Below are 23032 nucleotides of genomic sequence, written 5' to 3'. Positions count from 1 at the left end.
GGCGAAACGACGCCTTCCCTCTCGACATTCCAATCCGCGCTAGTCAAGAAGTTTGCGTTCCTGCCTCTACTCTGCCCTCTCGCACCTCAAAAGCGTCCCCCGTCTTGCCGCCACGTTCCTCACTGCCGTATTGTGTCCTGCAGTGCCATCATCGCCATCATCGCCATCCTCACCATCACCACCAACACCCAATCCCGCCCTTCATCACCCTTTGCGCCGTCACCGCGTGCCCAGAGAGACCCGCCTCGCGCCCGCTGCTAGAACAGAACCCGCCGAAGCAAGACCTTTTGACCCGACCCGTTTCTTCCATCGTCACCACCACCACCGTAGACGCAACCCGCACCACCACTACCAACACCTCCTCCGGGCCCCGACCCCGAGCCGAATCTTCACATCTCTTCTGTGCCTTTTACGAGAAACGGCGCCACGTCTGACGAGCGAATCTACTGGAGCTTTCCGTTTCTTCATTTGGTTTCCCGTTTCAGCGCATCGCATCTGCATCTTGACGCTATCCCACACGACTTTGTTCCGGGCGTTTGCTGGCGAATTGGGTTCAGAATAGGTAAGGAGCTCGACCGACCCTTGAGAAACACACGGTCTCGGTGCCTCCGGCAGAAACAACCCTTGCCTTACTAACGCCTCGCCTTGTTCGCAGTTTCCTAACTCTCTGCTTCCGACCGACTATAAAATCACAAAACTCTACCCACCCTCCCTCCCTCACCTCCACCAGCCTCTTAGTAATCACAAGCAAACATGGCAACTACAAACGGTACGTTTCGCTCGCCCTGCGGCTCTGCCCTCGGCACCCGCTCGATTCCAGAACTGTGTCATAACAACCCGTCCAGGTGCTACTACCGCCCCCGAGCAGTCGGGCGGCCCTACCAGCAACCTTGGCAAGGATGAGGTCGCCTGGTTTTTCGTCGAGCAGTACTACACAACCCTGAGCAAGACGCCCGAGAAGCTACACGTACGTTGAGTTGGCTCGCCACGATCAGGGATCTCGTGCTAACACTTCTTCTGCCAGCTTTTCTATAGCAAGCGCTCTCAATTCGTCTACGGCCAGGAGGCTGAGGTTGCCGACGTGTCGGTTGGCAGACAGGTAAGATCCGACGCCCCGTCTTGTTCTTCGTTCTATTCGCACACGTCTAACATTCATGCCCGCAGAACATCCAAGAGCGAATCAAGGCCCTTGATCTCTCCGACACCTGCAAGGTCCGCATCTCGAATGTCGACTCTCAGTCCTCGTTTGACAACATTGTCATCCAAGTCATTGGCGAGACGTCCAACAAGGTTGGCGACGATCCCAAGAAGTTTGTTCAGACTTTCGTGCTGGCCCAGCAGCCCTCTGGCTATTTCGTCCTGAACGACATCCTCCGCTACCTCGACGACGAGACCGAGGACGAGCAGGGCGATATCGCCGCCCAGGAGGGAGCCGTCGAGGTCACCGCCCCGGCCCCCTCGGCCCCTGCTGCCGAGACTCAGGAAGAGCCCGAGACCAAGACCGAGTCTGTCGCCGAGGAGCCCGCGCCTGCTGCCTCCACTCTCGACGCCGGTGTTATTGATCAGAAGCTGGAGGAGGTTGCCGGCAAGGAGACTCCTCCTGTCAACGGTGATAATGCCGTTGAGTCCGTTGCAGAGCCTGAGAAGGCTGCGGCACCCGAGGCTGCAGCCCCTGTCGAGGCCGCACCTGTCGCCGATCCTGAGGAGACCGCACGCCTGCTTGAGGAGGAGGACACCAAGGAGCCCGAGAAGCCTACTGACCCCAGCCCTACTCCGGTGACTTCCCGACAGCAACCTCCCGCTCCCCAAGCCGCTGCTCCCGCCCAGCCGCCCAAGCCGATGACCTGGGCAAGCCGTGCTGCCGCCGCTGCCGGACCTCCTAAACCCGTGGTCCCCCTCCCCAAGACGGCTACCCCTCCGGCCCAGGCGCGCTCGGCCGCGCCCGCCGCCTCGGCCGCCAAGCCCGCAGCCGCCCCTGCCCAGACCGCCGAGACTCCCGCAGCTGCCACAGCCGCGAAGGAGTCCTCCGAGTGGCAGACGGCCGGCAGTGACTCCAAGAGGCACAACCGACCCCAGTCCATCTCTGGACCCCAAGCTGAGAAAGAGGGTATTCTGGGCTACGTCAAGTACGTTACGGAGAAGGTCCAACACGAAGATTTGAAGTCAGCGTTGGCCCAGCACGGCGAGTTGGTGTACTTCGACATCAACCGTGCTAAGGTATGTCATCTTGTTGAAAAATGTTTGGCTTTTCTGTTATACTAACAAACGTGCAGAGCTGCGCTTTCGTTGAGTTTGCGACTCCGGCCGGGTACCAGGCTGCTGTCGCTGCTAACCCCCACACCGTAAACGGAGAGAGCATCACTGTGGAGCCTCGACGACCCAAGTCGCAGGTCTACGGTGCCGGCAACTATGGATCGGGACGTGGAAACGCTCCTAGCCGCGGAGGACGTGGCGGTTTCGAGGGTGGCCGAAGTGGAAGCCAAGGTGGCCGAGGCAACTTTGGTGGCCAGAACCGTGGTAGGGGTAGCGTCCGTGGTCGGGGCGGCGCGCAGGCCACCAGTGCTTAAGCAGACCCCATTCTTTGGCAGTCCCTGGCATCACATTCGTGTGTTGGGGAGGTGGTGGAGGAAATGTCTGGGATGGAACGCCCGGTGGTTCCGATGTGGTGATGGAGCCTTTCTATACTGCTCCGGATCGGAGCACAAGGGCGGCCCCGGACTCTGGCTTCGGTGCTTGTGGGTTTCCCACCATGATAGATTTCACTTTGGGAGATCTCGTTGATTTGGTTGTTGCCTAGGTGGCAGCCGTTGTGCAAATATGCATTGCGAGGTTCATTTGCTAGTAGCTAGCATCGAGGATTTGTACATTGCCTGGTGGCTGGGAAAAGTCGATACCTAGGTATTCATTTGCATGGAAGGAGTGACAGGGCGAAACGTGGACAAAACCCGAAGATCGAGAGGTGTACAATACTGGAAAAAGTGTTTAACATCCTATAGTGTAATGGTATCTACGAATTTGATGACAGAGAAGACAGCGGATGACTTGTCCTCATCAGAATGGCCCTTTCGACTGTACACCGTGATGAAAGAACGCTTGTTAAGGGCTTTCAGCTTGGGTTTAGGCACTAGACACCAACTCGGTGACTCGGTCATCACTAGTTACCGGCGGAAGTGGCCAACATGTATTCAATCAGTGCCAGAGGCTTGTGGAATATTTGACCCCCTTTTGACATGCCCGTGGATCCACGTGAGTCGGGAGTTTGGAATATTATAGCTGGCTTTGCTCGAGTGATCGCCTAGGCGTATGTCATACACAAATAACGCCTGGTGTCGTACCCCAGATCTTGAAAAGTGTCTCCCGGGGATGGTACGGTGGAATTGTGCCACGATACCGAGGGCAAAGGCCGGGCTGAGGAAGCAGGATGCCTCCACACGAGTTCGCACCAGCATCAGTGAAGGTGAGAGCCTCATCTTCAACAGACTCCGTTTGGGCCTGCCGTGGTTGGAAGAAAGTCACAGTGAGCTGCTCAACTCAACGCCCTGCCCATGCAACATACGATGGACGTTGCCTTTCTTTAATCAAGACGGAACACCAAAGACGTCAGCAAAGTCGGCATCCATCGTCAATCGACAGAGTCCGAGATGCGCGTGCGGCTTGCAATGTGATATCGAATGGGGCGCCTTGTCACTGTGACCTTCCGCAACGAATTTCCATTACGAGATGGCCAACGGCAATCATGGCAGGGCACGCAATGCACGCAATGCGCGACGACCTCGGAGGAGCAGGCGCACTAGCCATGGCGTGCCCTGAGCCCCGGCTAACAGCTATGTCCGCCCGCTCCGAGCAGACGGGGGCCTGGCGCCCGCAGCGCGGGTTGCTGCCTCGGAGGCGAGGACGGCTAGTCGCAACGACCTTCTGGAAGTGTGCATTCTGCAGCACATCGTCCTAACTAATGCACGGGGCACCGTACCGGGGAATTTGCGCGATGCCCTCTTGGGGAGGGGGGACTGCTGTCTGGGGAATATACTATAGCACTCGCTCCAGGGACCCCTCCCGCCCTGCACTGGGGCCGCTGGCCCTGCTCTGCCCGGCAGCCTCCCAACCCAACCTGGGGCCGTCACGGGCACATCGCATCGTCTAGCCTAATTGCCAGGTCGCTATTATTGATTGAGCGCAGTGGAGAGTTTGCTGTGTACTGGCTGCAGACACGGAAATGCAGCCTGCTGCACGCCCGTCTGCCCAACGCGAGCCCGCGGTTGCCGTCCCACGGGCAGCGCGCACTCTCCAATACGGCTACCACCTCCCCGGAAGGTGTTAGCGGCCGCGCCCTGATAGGTCCGGCAAAGACGACCCATCCTGGGCGTATCCCCCCCTCCCCTGGACGGAAGAGCATCTGGGCATCATGTACGATGGCCCTAGTGGCCGATCTCCCAGCCAGAGCCAGAGCCAGAGCCACAGAACGCTGCTGACGCTGACGGGGAGGGGTGCCTTGCGCTCTAGAAGTCTCAATGGAACTCCCAAGTCGGAGGCTTATTTCCATCCGGGCCAGCTGGCTGCCATGGTTCGCCCAAAGCTTCTCTCTCCCCAGCAGGACCCGCCGCTGATACGCATGAAAGATCTCAGACCCCCTTGTCAATAGACCCAATAAGCTTATACTACTACAGTAGGCCAGCCTGGGGCCTGTCAACCTGTAGCTGCCATCCCGGAGAGTCCTGAGTTCTGAGTCCCGGGTCCTGACATTGGACCGTAGGTTGCGTGCTTGCTCTGCTGCCGCCCTCTGCTCCCTCCTCTATTCCCCTCCTTGCCTCGTCATCTCTTGGTTTTCTCTCGGCATCTGACCAGTGTCACCCTTTTGCATCGTCCACGCTCGACCAAGCTCCTGGGCACTCTTGCCGTCCGTCGATCCTGCTGCACCTGGGCCGGCGCTTCATACACTATGAGCGACTCGCAGTAACGAACCGGACGTGCCCTTATATTTCACTGATAGAGAAACATCTCCTGCAAGGCACGCCTCACATCATCACCTGGGACCCACTGCCACCACTACTACCCGCACCACCATCCGGCAAGCCAAGAGGGAGGGACAATATTGATGAATCGGGGAGTTTTGGCCTTGGGTCCTCGCGAGAGCACAGTAGACCGGAAGGACTTCGTGTCTATTCTATGGCGGCGGTGGCCGGGCGGCAGGGTCAAGATGTCTCACACCCGAGCTCGCCTGCGCTGCGGCGCCGGGTGTCGATGGAGGAGGACTACTTCTACCAGGAGATCGTGACCATCCCGGCGGCGCAGCGGCGGCTCTCGCAGCCACCCGAGTACTCGCCGCCCATGGTCGGGCTCGACAAGCACGGCGAGCTGGTCATGATCATGGAAGGGGGCGGCGGCGGCGGCGACGCCGGCTCCGAGCCGCTGCCGCAGTACTCGTGCGACGTGCAGCTCGAGGGTGTCTTCAACATGAAGATGGAGATCGTCGACACCATCAAGCGTGCCCCGGCCCGCAACTGGCGCGCCGTCTTCGTCCAGCTCCAGGGCACCAAGCTCAGCGTCTACGGCATCAAGAAGGACTGGGGCCTGGGCAAGACGGGCAAGCAGGGCGCCACCAGCCAGGCCGACAACCCGCCCTGGATCCGCAAGGGCACGCTCGAGAAGACGTACACGCTGCTGCATGCCGATGTGGGGATTGCGGCGGATTATCAGAAGTACGTTCTTTCTTCCTTCCTATCTATTTAACCCCAGGAACTCTGGGCATAATTTCCAAGGGGTCGCCCGGGAGGCTACATTGTACAAAACTCAACTTGAAAGAAAAGAAAGACTGTCCCCTATTCTGACATGACAAACCCTTAGGCGAAGATATGTCATCCGCGTCCGCGCAGAGACTGATCAGTTCCTGCTCTCGTGCATCGAGCTCGAGACCTTTGTCCAGTGGCTGGACGTCTTATTCGCGGCCATCAACATCGCACCCGCCTTGGACGAGCGCGACTTCCCGCGTGACCAGAGCATCCCCCGGCGCGCGAGGCTACAGTATTTCAGGGACGCCGTCGGCGTCCCCCGTCATACCAGCAGTAGAGGCTCCGACGCCGCGCCCAGGCCGGCGCCAGTCGTTCACCACTCGGCCGTGACGCCGCGGGTGCCGGTGCGGCAGACGAGCCAGAGGCAGCAGCAGACTACACGGGAGTCTACTTCGTCTCGTAACGAGCGGGACGAGCCGCCCAGGGCGACGGCGAGGACACCGCCCGCTTCCTCCTCGTCGCCGGGTGCTCCTCGTCTTCCCTCATCACAGGAGACGCCAGGCGGGCCGTCACCGCTGGATCCGCTGCCGTCGCGGCTGTCGACCACGTCGTACCCGAACGAGGCGGTGGCGGCGGACACGGGCAAGTGGCGGCCGCGGCACGAGTGGACGACGGCGCACGACATGGTCTACGCCAAGCTGTGCTACTCGGTGCTGCTGTTCCGCAGCCCGCGCAAGTCCAACTATGTCATCGCCAAGGGCAAGAAGTGGTTCGTCGACTGGACCACGGGCCGCATGATCCGCGTCCTGCCGCCCGGCTACTTCGAGCACGAGGTCGTCGGGCCCTGGCAGGTCTGGGGCAACGAGAACAGGAGGATCTGAGTGAACATCTCCGACATGTTCACATCTCCAGGTCGCCAGGGCGGCCTGTACTGGGAGGAAAGGAAAACATCAGACTGGGGAGAGAAAATCAGGAGGAAGGGAAGAAAGCAGAAGCCAGCTTGAGGTCCCTTAGAGGGTGTCCCTCTTCCTCCGCTTCCTTTTGCTTTTGCATACAATGGTTGGCACTAAAACATCGGGCAGCATTCTTCTTACGTTAACGCGGGTTTTGGTTTACGACCGCGAGACCGCATAACTCATGATACCATCCACATCATCTTTGGCGAGGCATTTCCGCATGGTTCAACATGAATCACATTTCTGTCTGAGGCTTATAGGTTTCTTTCTTGGAGCACCCGCAATCGCCGGATCGGGTTTACGCAATCTGTTTGCCCTTCATGTACATATCTCCCCCCCGTGCGCCGGGATATAAGATCGCTGCACCGTAAATATATACCTGACATCGACATCGCCTCGACTTCGTCCTAGACTGTCATAATCCTGCTCTCTCGCTGATTTATCATGGACAGCAGCATGTTTCTCAGACTCTACGTTAGGCTCTAGACCAAGTGGTCGGATCCGCCAGGTAAATAATGCAAGCCACCTGCGATTCGCCAGTTCTAAGTGGGATTGATATCCTACCGACATCGCCCTCTTTGGGTTCTGAAGGCTCCACCTCTGAAGGGCATCAAACGCTACGTATACGTCGTTGAGGTCGAAGACAAACAACATTATACTGTAGAGAATGGTCTGATGACTGTCAAATTCTTGTGGCCCGCGCCGCGGGCCGTCCCCTTGAATACACTCTGGCTGCTTGGCAAGGGGTTGTCGAGGCGGTGACCGCCCCAAGCGCACACTTGCCGATCCTAGAATCTGCAGGTTCTCGCCAAACGGATCTTCTCATATCAGGTTTCCGTCGTATCTTGGAGAGAACCGAGGCCTAGGCCGCCAGATTCCCGAGCGTGGCATTCCCAGCCCCGCAGCACGTCGCTTCAGAATTAGGGAGTGTTCTTCCTTCCTCCATTATGCCGATGCTCCCCGACATAGGTGCCATCGGCAGATGTCCCTTCAGTGGCACCCATCGGGCGACGTTGTAGTCGCTTGTGGTGGGGGGACGTTCGTGTCCATGATGCTAGACAGAAAGGGGTCTGCGTGAAGCTCGCTTAAAACGGTTGGCCGGCAAGCTACCTTGGCGCGGTGTAGTAGTTTCCAGATATGCTCTGGAGCTCGACTGTACGTTCACACGAGCCCGTCACGCATCTCTAGTCAAGCCGAGGGCTTGACGTCGAGGGGACAGCGAAGGCAGCTCAGCTCAGGACCCGGACATCTCAACCTCGACGGTCCGTGTCTCCTTGGCGAGATCGTCCACCACGCCGTCCATGGCCTTGTTGGCGCCGTCGATGTCGGCAAACAGCTTCTCGAGCAGCGCCAGCAGCGCCTCGAGCTCGGCGCGCTGCTTCTGGATGTCGGCGAACAGCTTGGCGTTGAGCGCATGGGTCGTCTGCAGCTTGGCGTTGAGCTGCGACTGCTGGAGTGCGAGGTGCGGCGCCAGGTGCGCGGCGAGGACGTCGGAAGCCGGCAGCAGATGCGGTCTGCTCGTTTGGATTTCCCTCCCGGTCAGCACAAGGTTACATTGTTCCCACGGGCGTTCCCCGCCGACAAGAGGACACTTACGGAGTAGGGGCGTGCGCGCCGTCCACCAGGCCGGCGTCGTCGCGGCGGCGCTCGGCGTCGCTGATCAGGCCCTCGAGCTCGTTGAGGCGGGCGACGACGTGGCGGTTCTGCAGCACCGTCTCGAACTCCTTGCGACACAGGGCGCCGAGGCGGTCGACCATCTGGCCCTGCACCAGCTTGAGCGTGGCGGGCGCCTGCGCGGCGATGGTCGGGAAGCACGAGGCGAAGTTGTCCCAGCCGATCTTGCCCAGCGTGTGCCTCAGGCTGTCGTCCAGCACCTTCTGGAACTTGGCCGCGCGCGGGCCCGGGGCCACGGCCGTGTGCCGCGCTGGGAGCGGCGGCGAGGCCGGGGCTGGCGCTGGGGCGGAGGACGAGCCGGGAGCGGGATCTGTGCTGGACATGGTGGACGTGCTTGTCGGCCTCTTGCGGCTCGATGGGATCCGAGGCTTTGGTGGTTGCGACGTGGGTGATGTACTTGGGGTCAAGTTGGGGAGACGCGACGGAAGGGCACGCGCCTGGGGCTTTGTTAGTGGAGGGGTCGTTCAATCGGTGATAAGCTATGCTGACGGCTGCTGGCAAGTAACGGACCAATGGGATACAAGCAGACCAGGACCGGGGGCCATTGACTTGTAGGTAGTGCGAACGTCGCCAATTGTCCATGAATCTCAAAAATCTACCTGCCATTGGACTTCCCTGACTTTATGTTTTTCATAATTACAATGAGCCAAGGCCAATGTGATGATGCAGATTGGGCACAGTGGCTTTAAAGCCTTGTGTGAAAGCTCAGATCAAGACTCTACTGCTCGTCTTTGGTGACCGCTCTGCCTTGATTTCGAGTTTTGTGCACTTAGGTGAGGAAGACAGGAGTTCTTGATCTTCTGTGGTCCCATCACCCGCGATATGTGCATGAATCACATGACCATCCAAGACAGCATCATGCAGGGCGGGGAGAGTTCAAAAATGCTCGATGTCAGTATCTTGGTCGATGAGTTCATCAGTTTCTCAGTGGGTATATCTCTCCAAAGAAACTTGCGTACATGTACATATAAATAAGAGAAATGTCCCGAAGCCCCAATCTTCGCCGTAATCTTCGCCGTAAACTTCGCCGTACCATTTTGACCGTTGCCGATGGATAGATGTCCCCAATTGTCATTCCAGAGTTTCGATCCAGTATTGCCCCTTTGCACTGAGAACGCCGACTAATGATATTGCTCGCCATGTGTATAACACCATCCCACATCACCATCACCACTCCTCCTCCTCCTCCACCTTGATCAAACGGTCGATGGCTTCCTTTTCTTGGCCAGCGCGGTGGCCCTCCATGACCTCGGACAGAGCGAGGGCGTGTTGCATACCCATCGTCTTCCAAACAACCTGCGCGACCTCGTACGACCAGTTCCAGAACTCCTGTGGCACCCCTGGGGCGCAGCCTGCAATCTTTAGGTGCCACAGAAGGCCCGGGATGCCAGTAGCACCCGTGCCTCCCTTCCCGATGGCCCCTAGTTTCCTGGCCTGCGCATCTGTCAAAATGGGATGGTGCCAATGCGATGGCGTGCTTGTAATGATATCTTCAGCCATCCTCTGCGCCGTGCTGTAGCAGTGGTCCGTCTGGGTTGGTGAAACAACATGCCCATAGGACTGAGGCAATGTCTTGCCCAGGTCAATGACCCTTTGAACGCAAAGGATACGGGCCCAGCGTAGATGGTTCCAGAGACGAGCCCCTTCAATTTCGAGATACCTATGGTATTTTCCCCGAAAAACCGCCTGAGGAGGGAAATCGCGAGGTACCGTCTCAATGGAGAAGGGGAATGAGAGGCGCAGCTGCTCCTCCAGGCGTCCGAGCACGGCGTCCATACCCAATAGCTGCTGGAAGACTTCGTCGCTCTGAACATGGCCATCCAACAGGTGCGGACTCTTGGATATTGCCAGAATGTCTAGAAATCTTGCGATCGCTACAGCAAGATCACAGCAACAATGCTCCTCGGGCGGTAGTATTTGCCTTGTCATGGCCAAGACTTCAAAAAACTGTGGCGACATGGGTGTATCGGTCACTTGTGACGGAATAAACTGGGAGGAGAGTCAGCTTGTAATGATCGCCGAGAGGGCCTGTGATCCACAATGAGGAGTCCTACCAGAGAAAACATGAGTTGTAGTATAGCTCTCGCACCAGCTACTGGAACTTGCGAAGTGGGAACAACATGTTTCAGCAATGCAATGGCCCCGAAAATGTGAATGTTCGCGGTGCCAGTCGAAAGTCTTGACCCTTTGCCTTGTACGACCTGCGAGGACATGTTAGTTTGCGGTGTAGCTGGTCTGAGACTGGAAGCATTACCTCAAACATCGCTAATGTGACAACAGCCCTCAATGGGCCCATGACAGAAACCGTATCGCTGGGTCCTGCCGCTATGAGCTGACCTGTCTGCTTCAGAGCTGTGGTGTATTTTTGACGGGCGACGAGATTCATGGCACGGTCTGCCTGCCTGTTGGAGAGCCCTGCAAGGCCGACGGCAATCATGACCGTCTGCATAGCCTCGCTACTGCCGCTATAGACAGCGAGGTGTCGAGACGCCTGAGGAGCGTCTGGGCTCTTCATGAGGTACTGTTCGACGAAGAACCGGAGGCCTCGTTGCTCCAAGGTTGGCTCGATCTTCGCATGCAGCTTGGGCGACAGAAGTTCCATGTTCCGGCTCAGCACCATCTCAGCGGGCGATTGTGGGCTGTCGGCAACTGGACTCCTGATGTCGTTGGTTGACGCTGTGGGTGAGGACGCCCATGATGCCGAGCTTGACGCAGTTGATGCCGATGCCGCAGACGGCGGCGAGCCTGCTGTCCCCCATTGAGCATGTGCCTTCTGTATCACCTTGCTGCTCTCATCCCGAAACATCAACGACAGCTGGTCCCGATAGCCTGGGCATTTCTTGCCGATCCGAATGCACTGGGAACATTCTGGCTTGACTTTGTCGCACTATACTTAGGCGTCAGCCACCAGTGCCAGTATTTCAAAGCCGAGGTTGCGAAGCTCAAGTTCGCTACATGAAAGTATAACCTCCGCACGGGCACGTAGATACCAGAGCTCATCGGGCACAATATGTGCCCCTTACGCATCCAGGAGTCAACGTGAGTGTAAACCGCATGTAGTCTTGCAAAACACTTGGTTGGAAGCCGGTGCGGTATCGAAGGTTGAAGAAGCACGGGATGGCGGGGAGTTTCCTTACCTTGATGCGTCTTTGACGACAATTCTGGCATCCTGTCCGAGTTCAGTCGGCTGGCTAGTAGGCGGTGAAGGACGGGATCTGCTAATGCAACGAACCTTGAGATGCCTTCCCACAATATACCATTCTGTAGGGCTGGTGGGTATGCAGCGATCTATCTACTGTGCCCCGCGGAATAGAAACGGACTAAGCTCTGCTAAGAAAGCGAATAGAATACCAAGTCAGGCATAAAGCTGGTACGACGGAGTCGTGCGCATTGCAGATTCTCTGCGCCGCGGTCTGTTGTCAGTGCCGTACAGTAACCAAGTACGGAAAGCAGCTCGTCAGATTCGTGGAGGATCAGGAGGAGAGGGACTTCATAATGCGCAGACCGTCGGTGTCTCGGGGGGTTGCTCTGTTCTCCTCTTCTCTCTTGTGCTCAGGTCCAAGGTCCAGTCCAGTGTGTCCTGTGTCCAGGTCCAGGTCCAGCTCGCTCCAGTTACCGTCAGCCCGTCACACGGATTGGCCCAAAACGTCCTGCGCGGAGACACAACCAAATCAATCCAAAGCAGAGTCGAATGCAAAATGCCGCCGGCGTGAATGGCTTTTCGGGATCAACCACCCAATCTTCCGACCTGAACAGAGGGGACGTCGTCGCAAGTGGTTTTGCGGAGTGCTGCTGGAATAAAACGGCCGTAGACCCCTGGAACAGATTGTTGATTGTGATTGATGAATCGGGATCATCGGCGTCCAGTGTGTCTAAAGAGGGCCGAGGGACCCCAGGCACACGACCGCACTAAGTTACTGCGTGCTCTCGCTCGCTCCAGGAGAGGAGGCAACGGCAAGGCAGGCAAGTCGAGTCCCAGGTCCAGGACTAGGTCACGGTAGGGCGGGACGGCCACTCGGAAGTCCTCAGTCCTCCGTCAATCTGATCCAGGTGCCCGCCTCTGATGCACACCTAATGTAATGATCACCAGCATGCAGTCGCGCTTCTGCTCCACAAGGCGACGGCCGATCAGGAATGCGCGAGATGGCAGATGGCAATTGCCGTGAGGCGCAAAAGTAGCCTCCGTACTGGGGCGATTCACACGGAGCTTGCCTGTAGCCTGTAGCGCCGGCCCTCCTGCCCTGCTGCCCTGCTGGAGACTGCATACGGGGCGCCACCTTAATCACGAAACCACCTGGGGCACACGCGCTGATGTTCCCCCCCAAGCCCAAGCCCACCCAACCGTGCGACCCTCAGAACCCTGGAGAGTTCTCGACGTGAGCCGAACCTCTGGGCCAAACGGTTACCATACAGCACTGGGGGGTTGCTCGTGCCGCAGGTGAAGAAGCCACTCCTGACGAATTGCAGGTCATGGTTGTCGCAGGCCCAAGCCCGTGCCTACCACGTCGAACCACAAGGGCAGGGCAAGATTACCAATCCGTGTGCCAGGCCTCCCCGGTAAACGCCCTCAGAGAACTGGGGTACGGCGCGGGTGGTGCCCTGGGAGCCCTGGGAGCCAAGGGGAGGCCTGCGACGGTACAGTAGATCCTGATGTCAGCCCGCCGTGTATTGGAAACGATGCAAATATCACCAACGCGGGCAATATCTTCTGCTTTCTTCTTCTTCTTTGCTTCTTCAGGAAGGCTCCGGCTGTCGGTGGACATCTCAATCTATCCTCACAGACGATGTATCGCTCCTCGCGCTGAGCTTCCTCGTGGGGATGAGTTCCGGATGGTACCCAATCAAGCATCCGCTCAGCCTGGGCTCACAGGGGGGTGCCTCTCGTGATCCTGGCAAGCTGCGGCCTTCAGTGTTGAATCTATCCGACTCCGACTGATGAGGACCCCCGAAGGGCCAGCGCTGTGACGCCAACAGGAAGCTCTGCCGCCGCAGCGCCTGCAGCGTCCCCCTGCCACTGACGATGACTCTCTGTCACCCCAACTGTCGGAATTGACGGGCCATGCGAAACCCCAGTGTGCTGGCAGGCAGGATGACATCTTCCAAACTTTGGGGTTGCTGCAAGAGTACATCCCGTCTTGGCATCAATGACGATGGAGTTGCCCGTGCACCGGCCCAAAGTGACTCCCACGATCTCTATGACCAGGGTTGCTGGGAATCTCCCACCTGCGACAAATTACACACCTGAGGACAGTTCATGCGGCTCAGTGGACTATAGGGCAGGTGCATACGGTAGGTACACTGGTAAGTACACCAGGGATCACCATTCTCATGCAGTCGATTGCAAATAATTGAGCAGCATTGGATTACTCGGCTCACTTTCATATATCCAGTGTATCCAGTGTATCCAGTATGCGGATTTCACCCATGAGCACGGCTGGCAATCATTTTTGTCCGTCGCTCCCAGCTCATGTTCCACGGGGAAACAGCCTCCTGATGTATAAACCCAGATGTCCATGAGACCAGTCTTAAAGACACATGACAATGCCCCTTTTAAGTTCATTCTTGACGCTGGCCTTCCATTAGGCAAGTACAACATTGGATATTGGCATGGCGAACGGAGCCTTGCTTAGAACGATATCCCACTTGACTTGGCGCCTATTCTGCAGTGGAATCATTCCCGTGTGGTCCTAATACTTGGGGAGTCGGCAACCCATATGTGGAAGGTATGAACCCAGGAAGAAGTCATTGCAAAGAACCAGGCCAAAGGCAATGGGCAGCGTATCGAAGACATACATGCTGTGACCTCTACGAATTGCCGGGCAGCACGTGGGCTCGGGCTTCAAATGACAATCACTCGGTCTGCTCACAATGAACATTTTTACCTTGGGAAACTGACCTTTCAGCGCATGCACCAAACCTTTGTTTCCCTCAGTTAACACTCTTTGCCATGCGACGAAAGGTAGCAACCTAGGATGAGCAAAGTCCTCCCGTTGGGATTGAGATCCCACAACGAGCCACGAAGTATCACTGTTTCCGCCCTTTCTGCTCTCAAAGATTCTCAAATCCAGTTAAGTGCTGAATTACTTGGAAACCGCTTGCAATCTTACTGCAATGATCGTAAAAGGACTGAAGGTAGGGAGCTGGACATCGACACTCAACATGGCAGTGGCTTTCCCCAGATATAGTTGTGCAGTACCTCGCTGCCAATCGCCTGGGTTTCCGACGACGGTGGCGATGCCAAATGCTTGAAGCAGAAGTGCAACAACATCGCAACCGGCACTGATGGATCTGATCCAGCTGGCAGCTCTTGAACGTCAAAGGGAGACATGATTTGCCTTCTTCGGATGGACTTTACCGAGGACCAAAAAGAGACGCTTCCTTCTGGCCCTCGGCGGCACCATGGGGTTGACTAATCTATCGGGGGCAACATAGATCACGCCAACCATGAGCTCTGGTGCTAAGATGATGTAAACCTGTTGAGCGATATAGAGCTCTCCATCGGAGGCATCGTTGGCTGATCGAACGCGGGCGCGAAAGCCCTATCATTCCACCACAACCTCGCGGCCACGGCCTCGGAGACAAATCTAAGTAGAAACCTCCACCGGCGGTTTCAAAATTCGCCACTCGCCATACGCAGGACTGTTATAGTCTGAAGCAGACTTATGCTGCAGTTACTATGTAGGCTGCGAGACCATACCAGCACCGCAACCGACGGACTACAAAGGCTAGAATGATTTCATCCACACGATCACGGCGCTAGTGCTGTGTTTCCGTCGAAACACCGCTTTTCCGATAGGATCGAAGTCTTGTGCTATAGGCGGCAAGTTACAAGGATTGATATCGGCAAATATAAAGTCGGCCCTGGCTGTTGCGATGTAGGCTTAACCCCAAGTTTGGATCCAGGTGATGGCAAGCCAGTCGTTGCTACACCACTTCAGTCATGCGGGTTTCCGAGGCTTGATATTGACCGGTATAACGTCTGTTGTATAGACGTGGCTGGTACTAGAGCATACTTGGCGGCTCTATAGACAAGGCGTATGCAGCCCCCCAAGTCCACGGGAATGTCTCGTGCAACTGGCCAGATATGGCTCTGTGCAAGGGCGCGGGAACCACGCATATCATGCCTAGGCAGTGCCCTACCTAGGCACACAGGCAATTATATGTTGTAAAGACTCTGTGTGGAAGTATACCGTCTGCACTATGAATAAATCTGGGCTCTATCTGTCTATTTCGCAGGAGGTTGTAGCCATCCATGTGCTCTGTACTAATAGTGTCTGATCCCCCGGCATTTCTGGAAAGGAATTCAAGGGGATCCAAGGTCTAGTGTCATGTTGTAGCTTAGAGTAGTCAAATAGAGGCCCTATAGCTGGGATTCCACCCCCTCCCTTTTCTTCTTCTTCTTCCTTTTCCCACTTGTTGACCGACGTCCAAGGACGGGAGACAAGGGCAGCGTGGTTGGTTCGCGACTGGGTCCAAGTTGCTGTGCTTCCCCAGACCTCGGGACCTTGCCCCAGTCCCAGCGGGGTTAGCCACGGACACGCGATAAACGATAAGCGATAAGATTGCCAGGGTCCCGATAAGCTATATGGTCCGTGCACCGTCCACGGTCGTGCCAGGCGTCAGGCTGCAACTACAAGCACCGCATCCAACAAAGACGCTCAATGATCCGACGACCTTGTCCAACTCCATCGCCTCATTCCATCAGATACGCGCGCGCCGAGACGCATTCCATCAAGCAAAACCGAGGCGCATCTGCGTCTTCCATCTCAGGACCCTTGCGCATCTACGAGGCGGAGCCCCCGTGCAGCGACAGCGACTTCGCGCCGTGCGGTCGCAACCACGCTCGCGACTGGCCGTTGGAGATACCGCGCATTCGCACACCCTCCCCTGAGCGCACCACAAACGGCGCCCGACACCGTCTCTCCCCGACACCAGCGCATGCATCGCCGTTGATCCTGTTAGCTGGCGACCGAAGATGGCAGGCGCGTCGGAAGGGCGCAAAGGCAAGTCGTCCACATAGCAGCCAACACCGACCCGCACGTCATTCTCTCCCCACCTCCCGCTTGACTAACGTTTGCTATAAATATATAGGCCCCGATGACGAAGGCACCATCAACGTCGCATCCAAGAAGGCATCCAAGGACAAGCCAAATGGCCTCATCAAACTGAAGAAGACGCCCCCGACGCAAACAAAGCCCGGAAACTGGAGGGAGGGCAGCGTCGCCGACCGTACGTACAACTAGATCCGATCGGATGCAATCATGGATTCGGGATCAGTTGCTAACCACTACGATGCGCAGTTGGAAAGAAGAAGAAGCAGCGAAGCGAAAGCCCCTCGGCCGTCCTCGGCGCCTCGTCCCCCGGCCCCATCGTCAACCCCCTCGACGAGAACTCCAGAGAAACCTTCGTGACCGGCAGACCTCTCGATGACCCCATCCCGCTTCAACAATGCAAGCACTGCAAGAAAGGCATCCTTAAGAATGCTGCCAAGCAACACATCGCCCAGTGTCTGAAGATTAAGAAGGAGAAGGCACAGCGCAAGAAGGAGGCGCGGGAGGCTAGAGAGCGAGCCAAGGAGGAGGCTCGGCAAGAGGAAGCCCGCAAAAACGACCCGGACGGAGACACGCAGATGAACGACGACAGCGATGACGACGAAGACGACAAGAAAGGCGCCGCCGGCAAGGCGACCAAGAAGGTCGGGGGCAAGAAGCCCGACGGCGAGGCCAAGGGCAAGAAGCGCAAAGCGGACGGTGACGCGGACAAGGGACCCAAGAGCAAGAAGAAGAAGGAAGAGCCGAAGCCCAAGGTCCCCAAACCCAAAGGTACCACCCGGACTTTTCAGATGACGCTCCGATCGAGAGATCGTTAACCAAGTAATTTTCTCACCGTGTCTAGGCCCCGTGGACGTCGAAAAGCAGTGCGGTGTCATACTACCCAACGGGCAGCCGTGTGCCCGTTCACTCACCTGCAAGAGCCACTCGATGGGTGCGAAGCGCGCCGTCCCTGGCCGTTCTCTGCCCTATGACATGCTACTTGCGGCCTATCAGAAGAAGAATCAGGCAAAACAGCAGAGTAAGTTTTACCACCCCCGACGAGACTTTCGGCCACGCAACAGCTGGAGGGTGGCTAATGACCGCGCTGCAGAGGCCGCACTGGATGCGAACGCACCACTGGAGGACGAGGACGAGGCAAACGCAGCGCCCGTCGATTCCGACGAGGAGACGGCCGCAGTCATGAGCGCACTCGCCCGTTGGAACCCCCAACCGGTCTTGCCACAACCCGTATTTGCCCCGATACGCCGGACCTACCAATTGGCGCGTCTACATGAACAGTTGCAGACAGCTACTAACGGTGGGCGTTCCAACATTTTCAAAGTTGTTGGCTACGGTTCGCAAAAGCTGCCGGAAGGCCATGGCGACATCAACATAGACATGGAAGATGCTCCAGGAGAGCCTGACCTGATGATGAGCGCGAGGCGCACATCCAGTTTCAGCATGTCGAATGCTTCGAGACGCCCGTCAGTCGCAAGCCGCGCTTAGGATGCCACGGCAGAGAAACAAGGCTGTACGGTCCAAACCCCACGTGTCCGTGGGACACCCCCTGTGTCGGCGAGAACGCCTGTCAAGACACCGCTATTGCAGCTGTCTTCGTCGCCGGTCACCAAGCCGGTGGACTCACCGTGCACGGGACGTTCCAAGGCACCGACCAAGAGGAAGGCATCCCGTGAGATGGTCGACACAACACCACGCAGAAAGCGTGGTCGGCCTCGAAAATACGCCCGTGCGCCTAACCAGGGCAACCGGGCATGAGGGAGGGAGGCGTTCATGATATGTAGTTCTAGGGGATTTTGTTTTTTTTTGGCTTCGAGGAGCGCTTCAAGGAAACGCTCGAAGGGAATTCAAGGGTGACCGTTCTTTGGTTGACGGAGCCCCAGCGAATGATGCAGGCGTTCAGGTTCAGGCATCTCGAGTGTGGCAAATGGCCTTGGCAAATCGAGTTGGGCACACCAGGTATGCATGCGCCTGTTGGCTTACGGTTTGACTTATATATACCTGCCCACGAGACTGCATGTGCATTCGGTATAGCTTACATAGCACCCTGGTTTGGCTCGTGTATGATACCACCAATGAATCAAAGATTTGATTGAGTAACTAAGAAGGACGTGCTGATGGCGGGAGGTGACTCAGTGAATAAGTGCGCCGTGCCAGACAGTGCACAATACTCAGGCCCCAGCTGGCATTTACGAAACCCCGAGCCGGGAGGACTGCCAGTTTTTCCGTCAGAGGTTGGGTCTGCGATGTCCCCTAATAGTAGCAGCTTGACGTGTCGACGCCTAATACAACGAGGCGGACCAGCCCGCATGAACTGGACCCACGCCTGGCATACGTGGAACTCGCGTATCTGCGCGGCTGGGGCGACGCGGGGTCCTATAGGCCATTGGCTTCGTGGCAAGTCAATCCAGGGGTCAATCGTGCCCCGTAGCATCTGGCCTGACTTGGCGTCTAGACATCGACCTCCCTCGGACACAGGTTGCTTGTGTTGTGTTCACGTGCAGTCAGTTGTTTGGCGGCACGGTTGCTTTCCATTGACTTGACTGACGCCTGTCCGTCTGTAGCTAGCCCAAGGCGGGGCCGCGCCTGCGTGCGGCAATGACGTCGATCCGAGTTGAGAGCTGATCCCTGTCGCGTTGCTTAACCTCGGGCAAGTTGAGTTGAACGTGATGGAGATCCAACTTACACGCCAGCCTAACCTGCTGGTAGGGACATCCCAAGTCATGACCTTCACCGACAGACAACCGCCGTTGTAGAGTTCCCAATATATTTCCTCCCCAAAACGGGAACCGGCGCTTCTCGTCCTGGTTTTGATGCCCATCGGCTTTTTGAGCTTCCTATCTCTTGTCTCCATAATACACCTCCCCTGCCCACCCTCGGTGCTGCTATTACTGGCCAACAACACTACTCGGGGTGCGCCAACAACACCAGGATTTCCACTTCCACCTCATCGCCTACGTGCTGTGATATCCACCGCGCCAACCTACTGGCCGGGCTGGTACATCCGTTTCCGCCTCCGATTAGTCGAGGTTGTCGTTCACGCGACCTGCGCGCGTTGCTGGACCAGGAAACTGCTCCACCTACCTCCCTGCAGGGTCCTGCTACATGTTGGCATATCCTCAGACGGGAACACAGTACCGACAGCGAAGCAGGGAGAGTGCGTACAGTGCATCCTGAGGACAGCTCCTCGTCGTAGCCCAGGAGGCCAGCGTCTCGCACATGGTGCCCAATATACCCACTTTCCATATTCATCGGCCGTCCCACTACACCCTCCTGACAGACCGCAACACCTGAAGCAGACGTATTAAACCGCTATTTCATCTGGGGCCTTCGCTTGCCTCTTCTTTCTCTCGCCATGTCTAACTCATCATCTACCAACAACTTACTACCCGCCCTTCACCACGCTCTTTCAGGCTCGGCCGGCACGCTCATCTCGACATGCGCGACCTATCCGTTATCTCTAGTAGTTACCCGCCTACAAGTACAGGTGAGTCCCAATATATCTTTCAAGATGGGTCTTGGGTTGTGAGGAAGTCCCGTCTCGGCCTATCAAGTGCCCCCTGTGCTCTATACCCTTACCTCTAGTCGCCCCGTTTGGATACTGGGGGGGTCCCACTCATTTCCCACCCGTGCCTCGTCCTATAGTTCCAAGCTGGAAGGTAGCACATGTCACTAACACGATCTGTCTCACGACAACAGCGACAACTAGCTCGTACCGGTCGTCTCGCCGCAGCCGACGAGTACGGCGGCATCGCCGACGCCTTTTCGCGGATCTCGCGGGATGGCGATCCGAATGCCGGCGGTGCCATCACGCGCCGGAGCATCGCAGCACTCTATACTGGCCTGACGACGGAGTCAGCCAAATCTGTCTTGGACTCTTTTCTATTCTTTTTGTTCTATGAGTTCTTCCGGTCCCGGTCCCGCTTCCACTCGGGCCGCGGCGCCGGCGCCGGCACCGCCCGCAGGGGAGGCGCCGCGCTGAGGGTTCTGGAGGAGCTCGCCATCGGCGTCGCGGCCGGCGCCTGTTCGAGGGCCCTGACGACCCCGATCGCCAACGTCGTCACGCGCAAGCAGACCGGGGCCATGGTGGAGGGCGACGCCGGCGCCGAGCAGCTGAGTGTACGAGAGATTGTAAACAACATCATGGAGGAGAAGGGCATCAAGGGCCTGTGGTCCGGCTACTCGGCCACGCTGGTGTTGACGCTGAACCCCAGCATCACTTTCTTCCTGCAAGAGTTCCTGAAGAGAAGCCTGTTAGACACGGACGAGCCGGGTCCGGCACCGACGTTCCTGCTGGCTGCGACCAGCAAGGCCATCGCCAGCACCATCACGTATCCCTTCCAGATAGCCAAATCCAGGCTACAAGCTGGCGTGCCGGTCGAGTCGGAGCCGGCATCGCGGGACGAGACTGAAAAGGAAAAGGATCCCAATGTAGAGCCAGCCGAGTTGGACAGCGACGACAACGAGTCGGTGGCCACAGAACGGGCGATCGACAGGGAGGTCGACACGAAGCTCCGGGCCGCGCGGGCCGTGCAGAAGTTCGCACAGCAGAGCATCTTCGGCACCATCGCCCAGATCGTCCGCACCGAGGGGCTCGGGTCGCTGTACGACGGCGTCCACGGCGAGGTGCTCAAGGGCTTCTGCAACCACGGCACGACCATGCTCGCCAAGGACATGATGCACAAGCTGCTGTTCAAGCTGTACCTCATCATCGCGGGACTGCTGCGGGAGCTGCGGCTTCGCAGGCAGCAGCGAGTCGCCCAGGCCCGCCGGCGCGGCGAAGACGTTCCGCGGGCATTGAGCTTCACCAACCTCGAGGCTCATGGCAAGGCTGCGGTCCACGATTCGAGGACCAAGGTAGCCGGTCTTCTGGCACGTCTGTTGTCATTTGGCAAGAGAGATGACAATCGTAACCGTGGAAACCAGTCCAGTCCCGGCATCATACTGAACTTTCAGGATAGATCGCAGAGAGACCTTGGCAAGGACTGAGATATGAGGATTGGTAGCGTCTTCACTGGAAGTGGCCAGGAGTGTGATAGAGGAAGAGATTTGGCTTGGGGCTCTAAGGGGGGCGATTTCATATGTCACTTGTACTTGTCACTTTGTATATACACACGCATCAGCTGGAGTTCTCTTTCATGGGATAATTGGGTCATATCATACAGATTTTCATTGGCGGCGAGCAATTTACCGCATTAGACACCGCATGTTTCGAGTGCTAAGTGTCATGATGAGATGAGTGACCCTCTCAATACTGCCTGGGCCCAAGGTGCAAGCGCTTGGTATCATTTGACCCATATCAGCACTGGAACGCCACGCCGACCTTCTTGACCTGGCTGGCGCCGCCGGCCGAGAAGCCCGTGCCCTCGCTGCTGATCTCGACGAGCCCGGGCCGGATCTTGTCCTTCTCCTTGTCCTTCTTCTTGGCCTTCTCCCCCTTGCCCCCGGCCGGCGGCTTGTCCGCCAGGTCCGCGTCGCAGACGTAGCACCGCAGGGCCTCGGGGTCGGCCTCGTCCTCGGCGTGCGGGTCGTGGTGGCCCGCGGGCCGCATGAAGCGGTCGACGCAGCTCCGGCACACGACGTGCCCGCAGGGCTTGGCGAGCATGGCCTTGGAGGCATTGCTCAGCACCTTTTTGCACGACGGGCAGACGCGCTGCTTGCGCCGCGTCTTCTCGTCGTCCTCCTCGGTGAACTGCACCGTCACCAGCGCCGCCAGCGAGTACGGGTGCGGGCTGTTCTCCAGGGACGCCGGGCACACGGGCGCCGTCTTGGCCTTCTTGGCCACCTCGTGCAGCACGTCGTTGGTGTTCGACGACGGCGTGATCGACGGCGTCCAGAACGACGGCAGCTTGGGCTTGGCGGCCCTCTCGTCGTCGAGCGCCTTCCGCGCCTTGGCCCGGTCTTCGGCCGCGATCCGCTGCAGCTCCTCCTCGTCCATCTCGAACTTCCGCTTGGCGGGGCGCGCACTGTTACTACTGCTCCGTTCGGCCTCGTCCCGTTGTTGCTGCTGCTGCTGCTGCTGTAGCAGGCTCCGCTTCCGGTCCTCGCCGTCCCCGACGCCGCTCAGAGTGCGCTCGAACTCGCGGACCTCGCGGTCGCGGGCTTCGGCGTCGCGGCGGCCCTCGTCCTCGTCGCGGGCGCGGGCCTCGAGCTCGGCGGCGCGGGCCAGGCGCTTGATCTCCTTCTTCTGGGCCAGGATGTTGCTGAGGGCGCACTCGCGGCAGAAGACGTCGCCGTGCGAGGCGCAGGCCACGGGGTCCTCGGCGGGCTCCAGGCACAGCCGGCACGCGGCGAAGGCCAGCATCGACTCGCGCGTCAGCCGCGCCGACGTCTGGCCCCACGCCGCCTTGGCCTGCGCCCGCTCGTGCGACGTGAAGACGGCCCGCGACGTGTTGCGCTTGCTGTGGGACATCTTTGGGGCCGGCGGTGGATGGATGGGGGAGGGTCGCCGCGAGGGCGGATGCCGGGCGGGTGGAGGAGTGAGAGCGGGGAGATGGAGGCGAACAAGACTAAGGCTGGCTGAGACTGAGAAAATACGCCTGCTCTGTCTCGTCTGTCCGTATGAATTGGCCCCCGGGGTATTGGTCGTGTATTCGTTGTATAATGATCGGTTGGAGATCACTCA

At 58.0% G+C, this 23032-nt stretch overlaps 7 protein-coding genes across 7 annotated transcripts; 4 read left to right on the top strand and 3 right to left on the bottom strand.

The window, feature by feature from the left end:
- Positions 1-753: 753 nt before the first annotated feature.
- On the top strand, positions 754-2567 carry JN550_006590 (uncharacterized protein; the record flags this gene model as incomplete). Its single annotated transcript, XM_049318346.1, has 5 exons — positions 754-769; positions 846-967; positions 1025-1099; positions 1165-2217; positions 2274-2567. 5 exons carry the CDS (start codon positions 754-756, stop codon positions 2565-2567), a joined length of 1560 nt encoding a protein of 519 aa, XP_049171478.1.
- Positions 2568-4402: 1835 nt separating this feature from the next.
- Positions 4403-6607, top strand: JN550_006589 (uncharacterized protein; the record flags this gene model as incomplete). Its single annotated transcript, XM_049318345.1, has 3 exons — positions 4403-4631; positions 4751-5696; positions 5842-6607. 3 exons carry the CDS (start codon positions 4403-4405, stop codon positions 6605-6607), a joined length of 1941 nt encoding a protein of 646 aa, XP_049171477.1.
- Positions 6608-7916: 1309 nt separating this feature from the next.
- JN550_006588 (uncharacterized protein) lies at positions 7917-8679 on the bottom strand (the record flags this gene model as incomplete). The annotated part of the gene is made up of 2 exons (XM_049318344.1): positions 7917-8196; positions 8279-8679. 2 exons carry the CDS (start codon positions 8677-8679, stop codon positions 7917-7919), a joined length of 681 nt encoding a protein of 226 aa, XP_049171476.1.
- Positions 8680-9523: 844 nt separating this feature from the next.
- JN550_006587 (uncharacterized protein) lies at positions 9524-11162 on the bottom strand (the record flags this gene model as incomplete). Its single annotated transcript, XM_049318343.1, has 3 exons — positions 9524-10345; positions 10411-10557; positions 10611-11162. 3 exons carry the CDS (start codon positions 11160-11162, stop codon positions 9524-9526), a joined length of 1521 nt encoding a protein of 506 aa, XP_049171475.1.
- A 4855-nt stretch (positions 11163-16017) lies between these two features.
- On the top strand, positions 16018-17895 carry JN550_006586 (uncharacterized protein; the record flags this gene model as incomplete). Its single annotated transcript, XM_049318342.1, has 5 exons — positions 16018-16366; positions 16448-16585; positions 16657-17178; positions 17252-17428; positions 17501-17895. The coding sequence occupies 5 exons, from the start codon at positions 16018-16020 to the stop codon at positions 17893-17895; spliced, it is 1581 nt and encodes a 526-aa protein (XP_049171474.1).
- A 2178-nt stretch (positions 17896-20073) lies between these two features.
- Positions 20074-21396, top strand: JN550_006585 (uncharacterized protein; the record flags this gene model as incomplete). Its single annotated transcript, XM_049318341.1, has 1 exon — positions 20074-21396. The coding sequence occupies one exon, from the start codon at positions 20074-20076 to the stop codon at positions 21394-21396; it is 1323 nt and encodes a 440-aa protein (XP_049171473.1).
- A 310-nt stretch (positions 21397-21706) lies between these two features.
- On the bottom strand, positions 21707-22819 carry JN550_006584 (uncharacterized protein; the record flags this gene model as incomplete). Its single annotated transcript, XM_049318339.1, has 1 exon — positions 21707-22819. The coding sequence occupies one exon, from the start codon at positions 22817-22819 to the stop codon at positions 21707-21709; it is 1113 nt and encodes a 370-aa protein (XP_049171472.1).
- Between the last annotated feature and the right edge of the window lie 213 nt (positions 22820-23032).

This window comes from Neoarthrinium moseri (assembly GCF_022829205.1).
Source record: "Neoarthrinium moseri strain CBS 164.80 chromosome Unknown scaffold23_Wmoseri_CBS_16480, whole genome shotgun sequence".
Classification (NCBI taxonomy): Eukaryota; Fungi; Ascomycota; class Sordariomycetes; order Amphisphaeriales; family Apiosporaceae; genus Neoarthrinium; species Neoarthrinium moseri.
The sequence above is the reverse complement of the archived record's forward strand: the minus strand, read 5'-3'. Positions and strand labels throughout refer to the sequence as shown.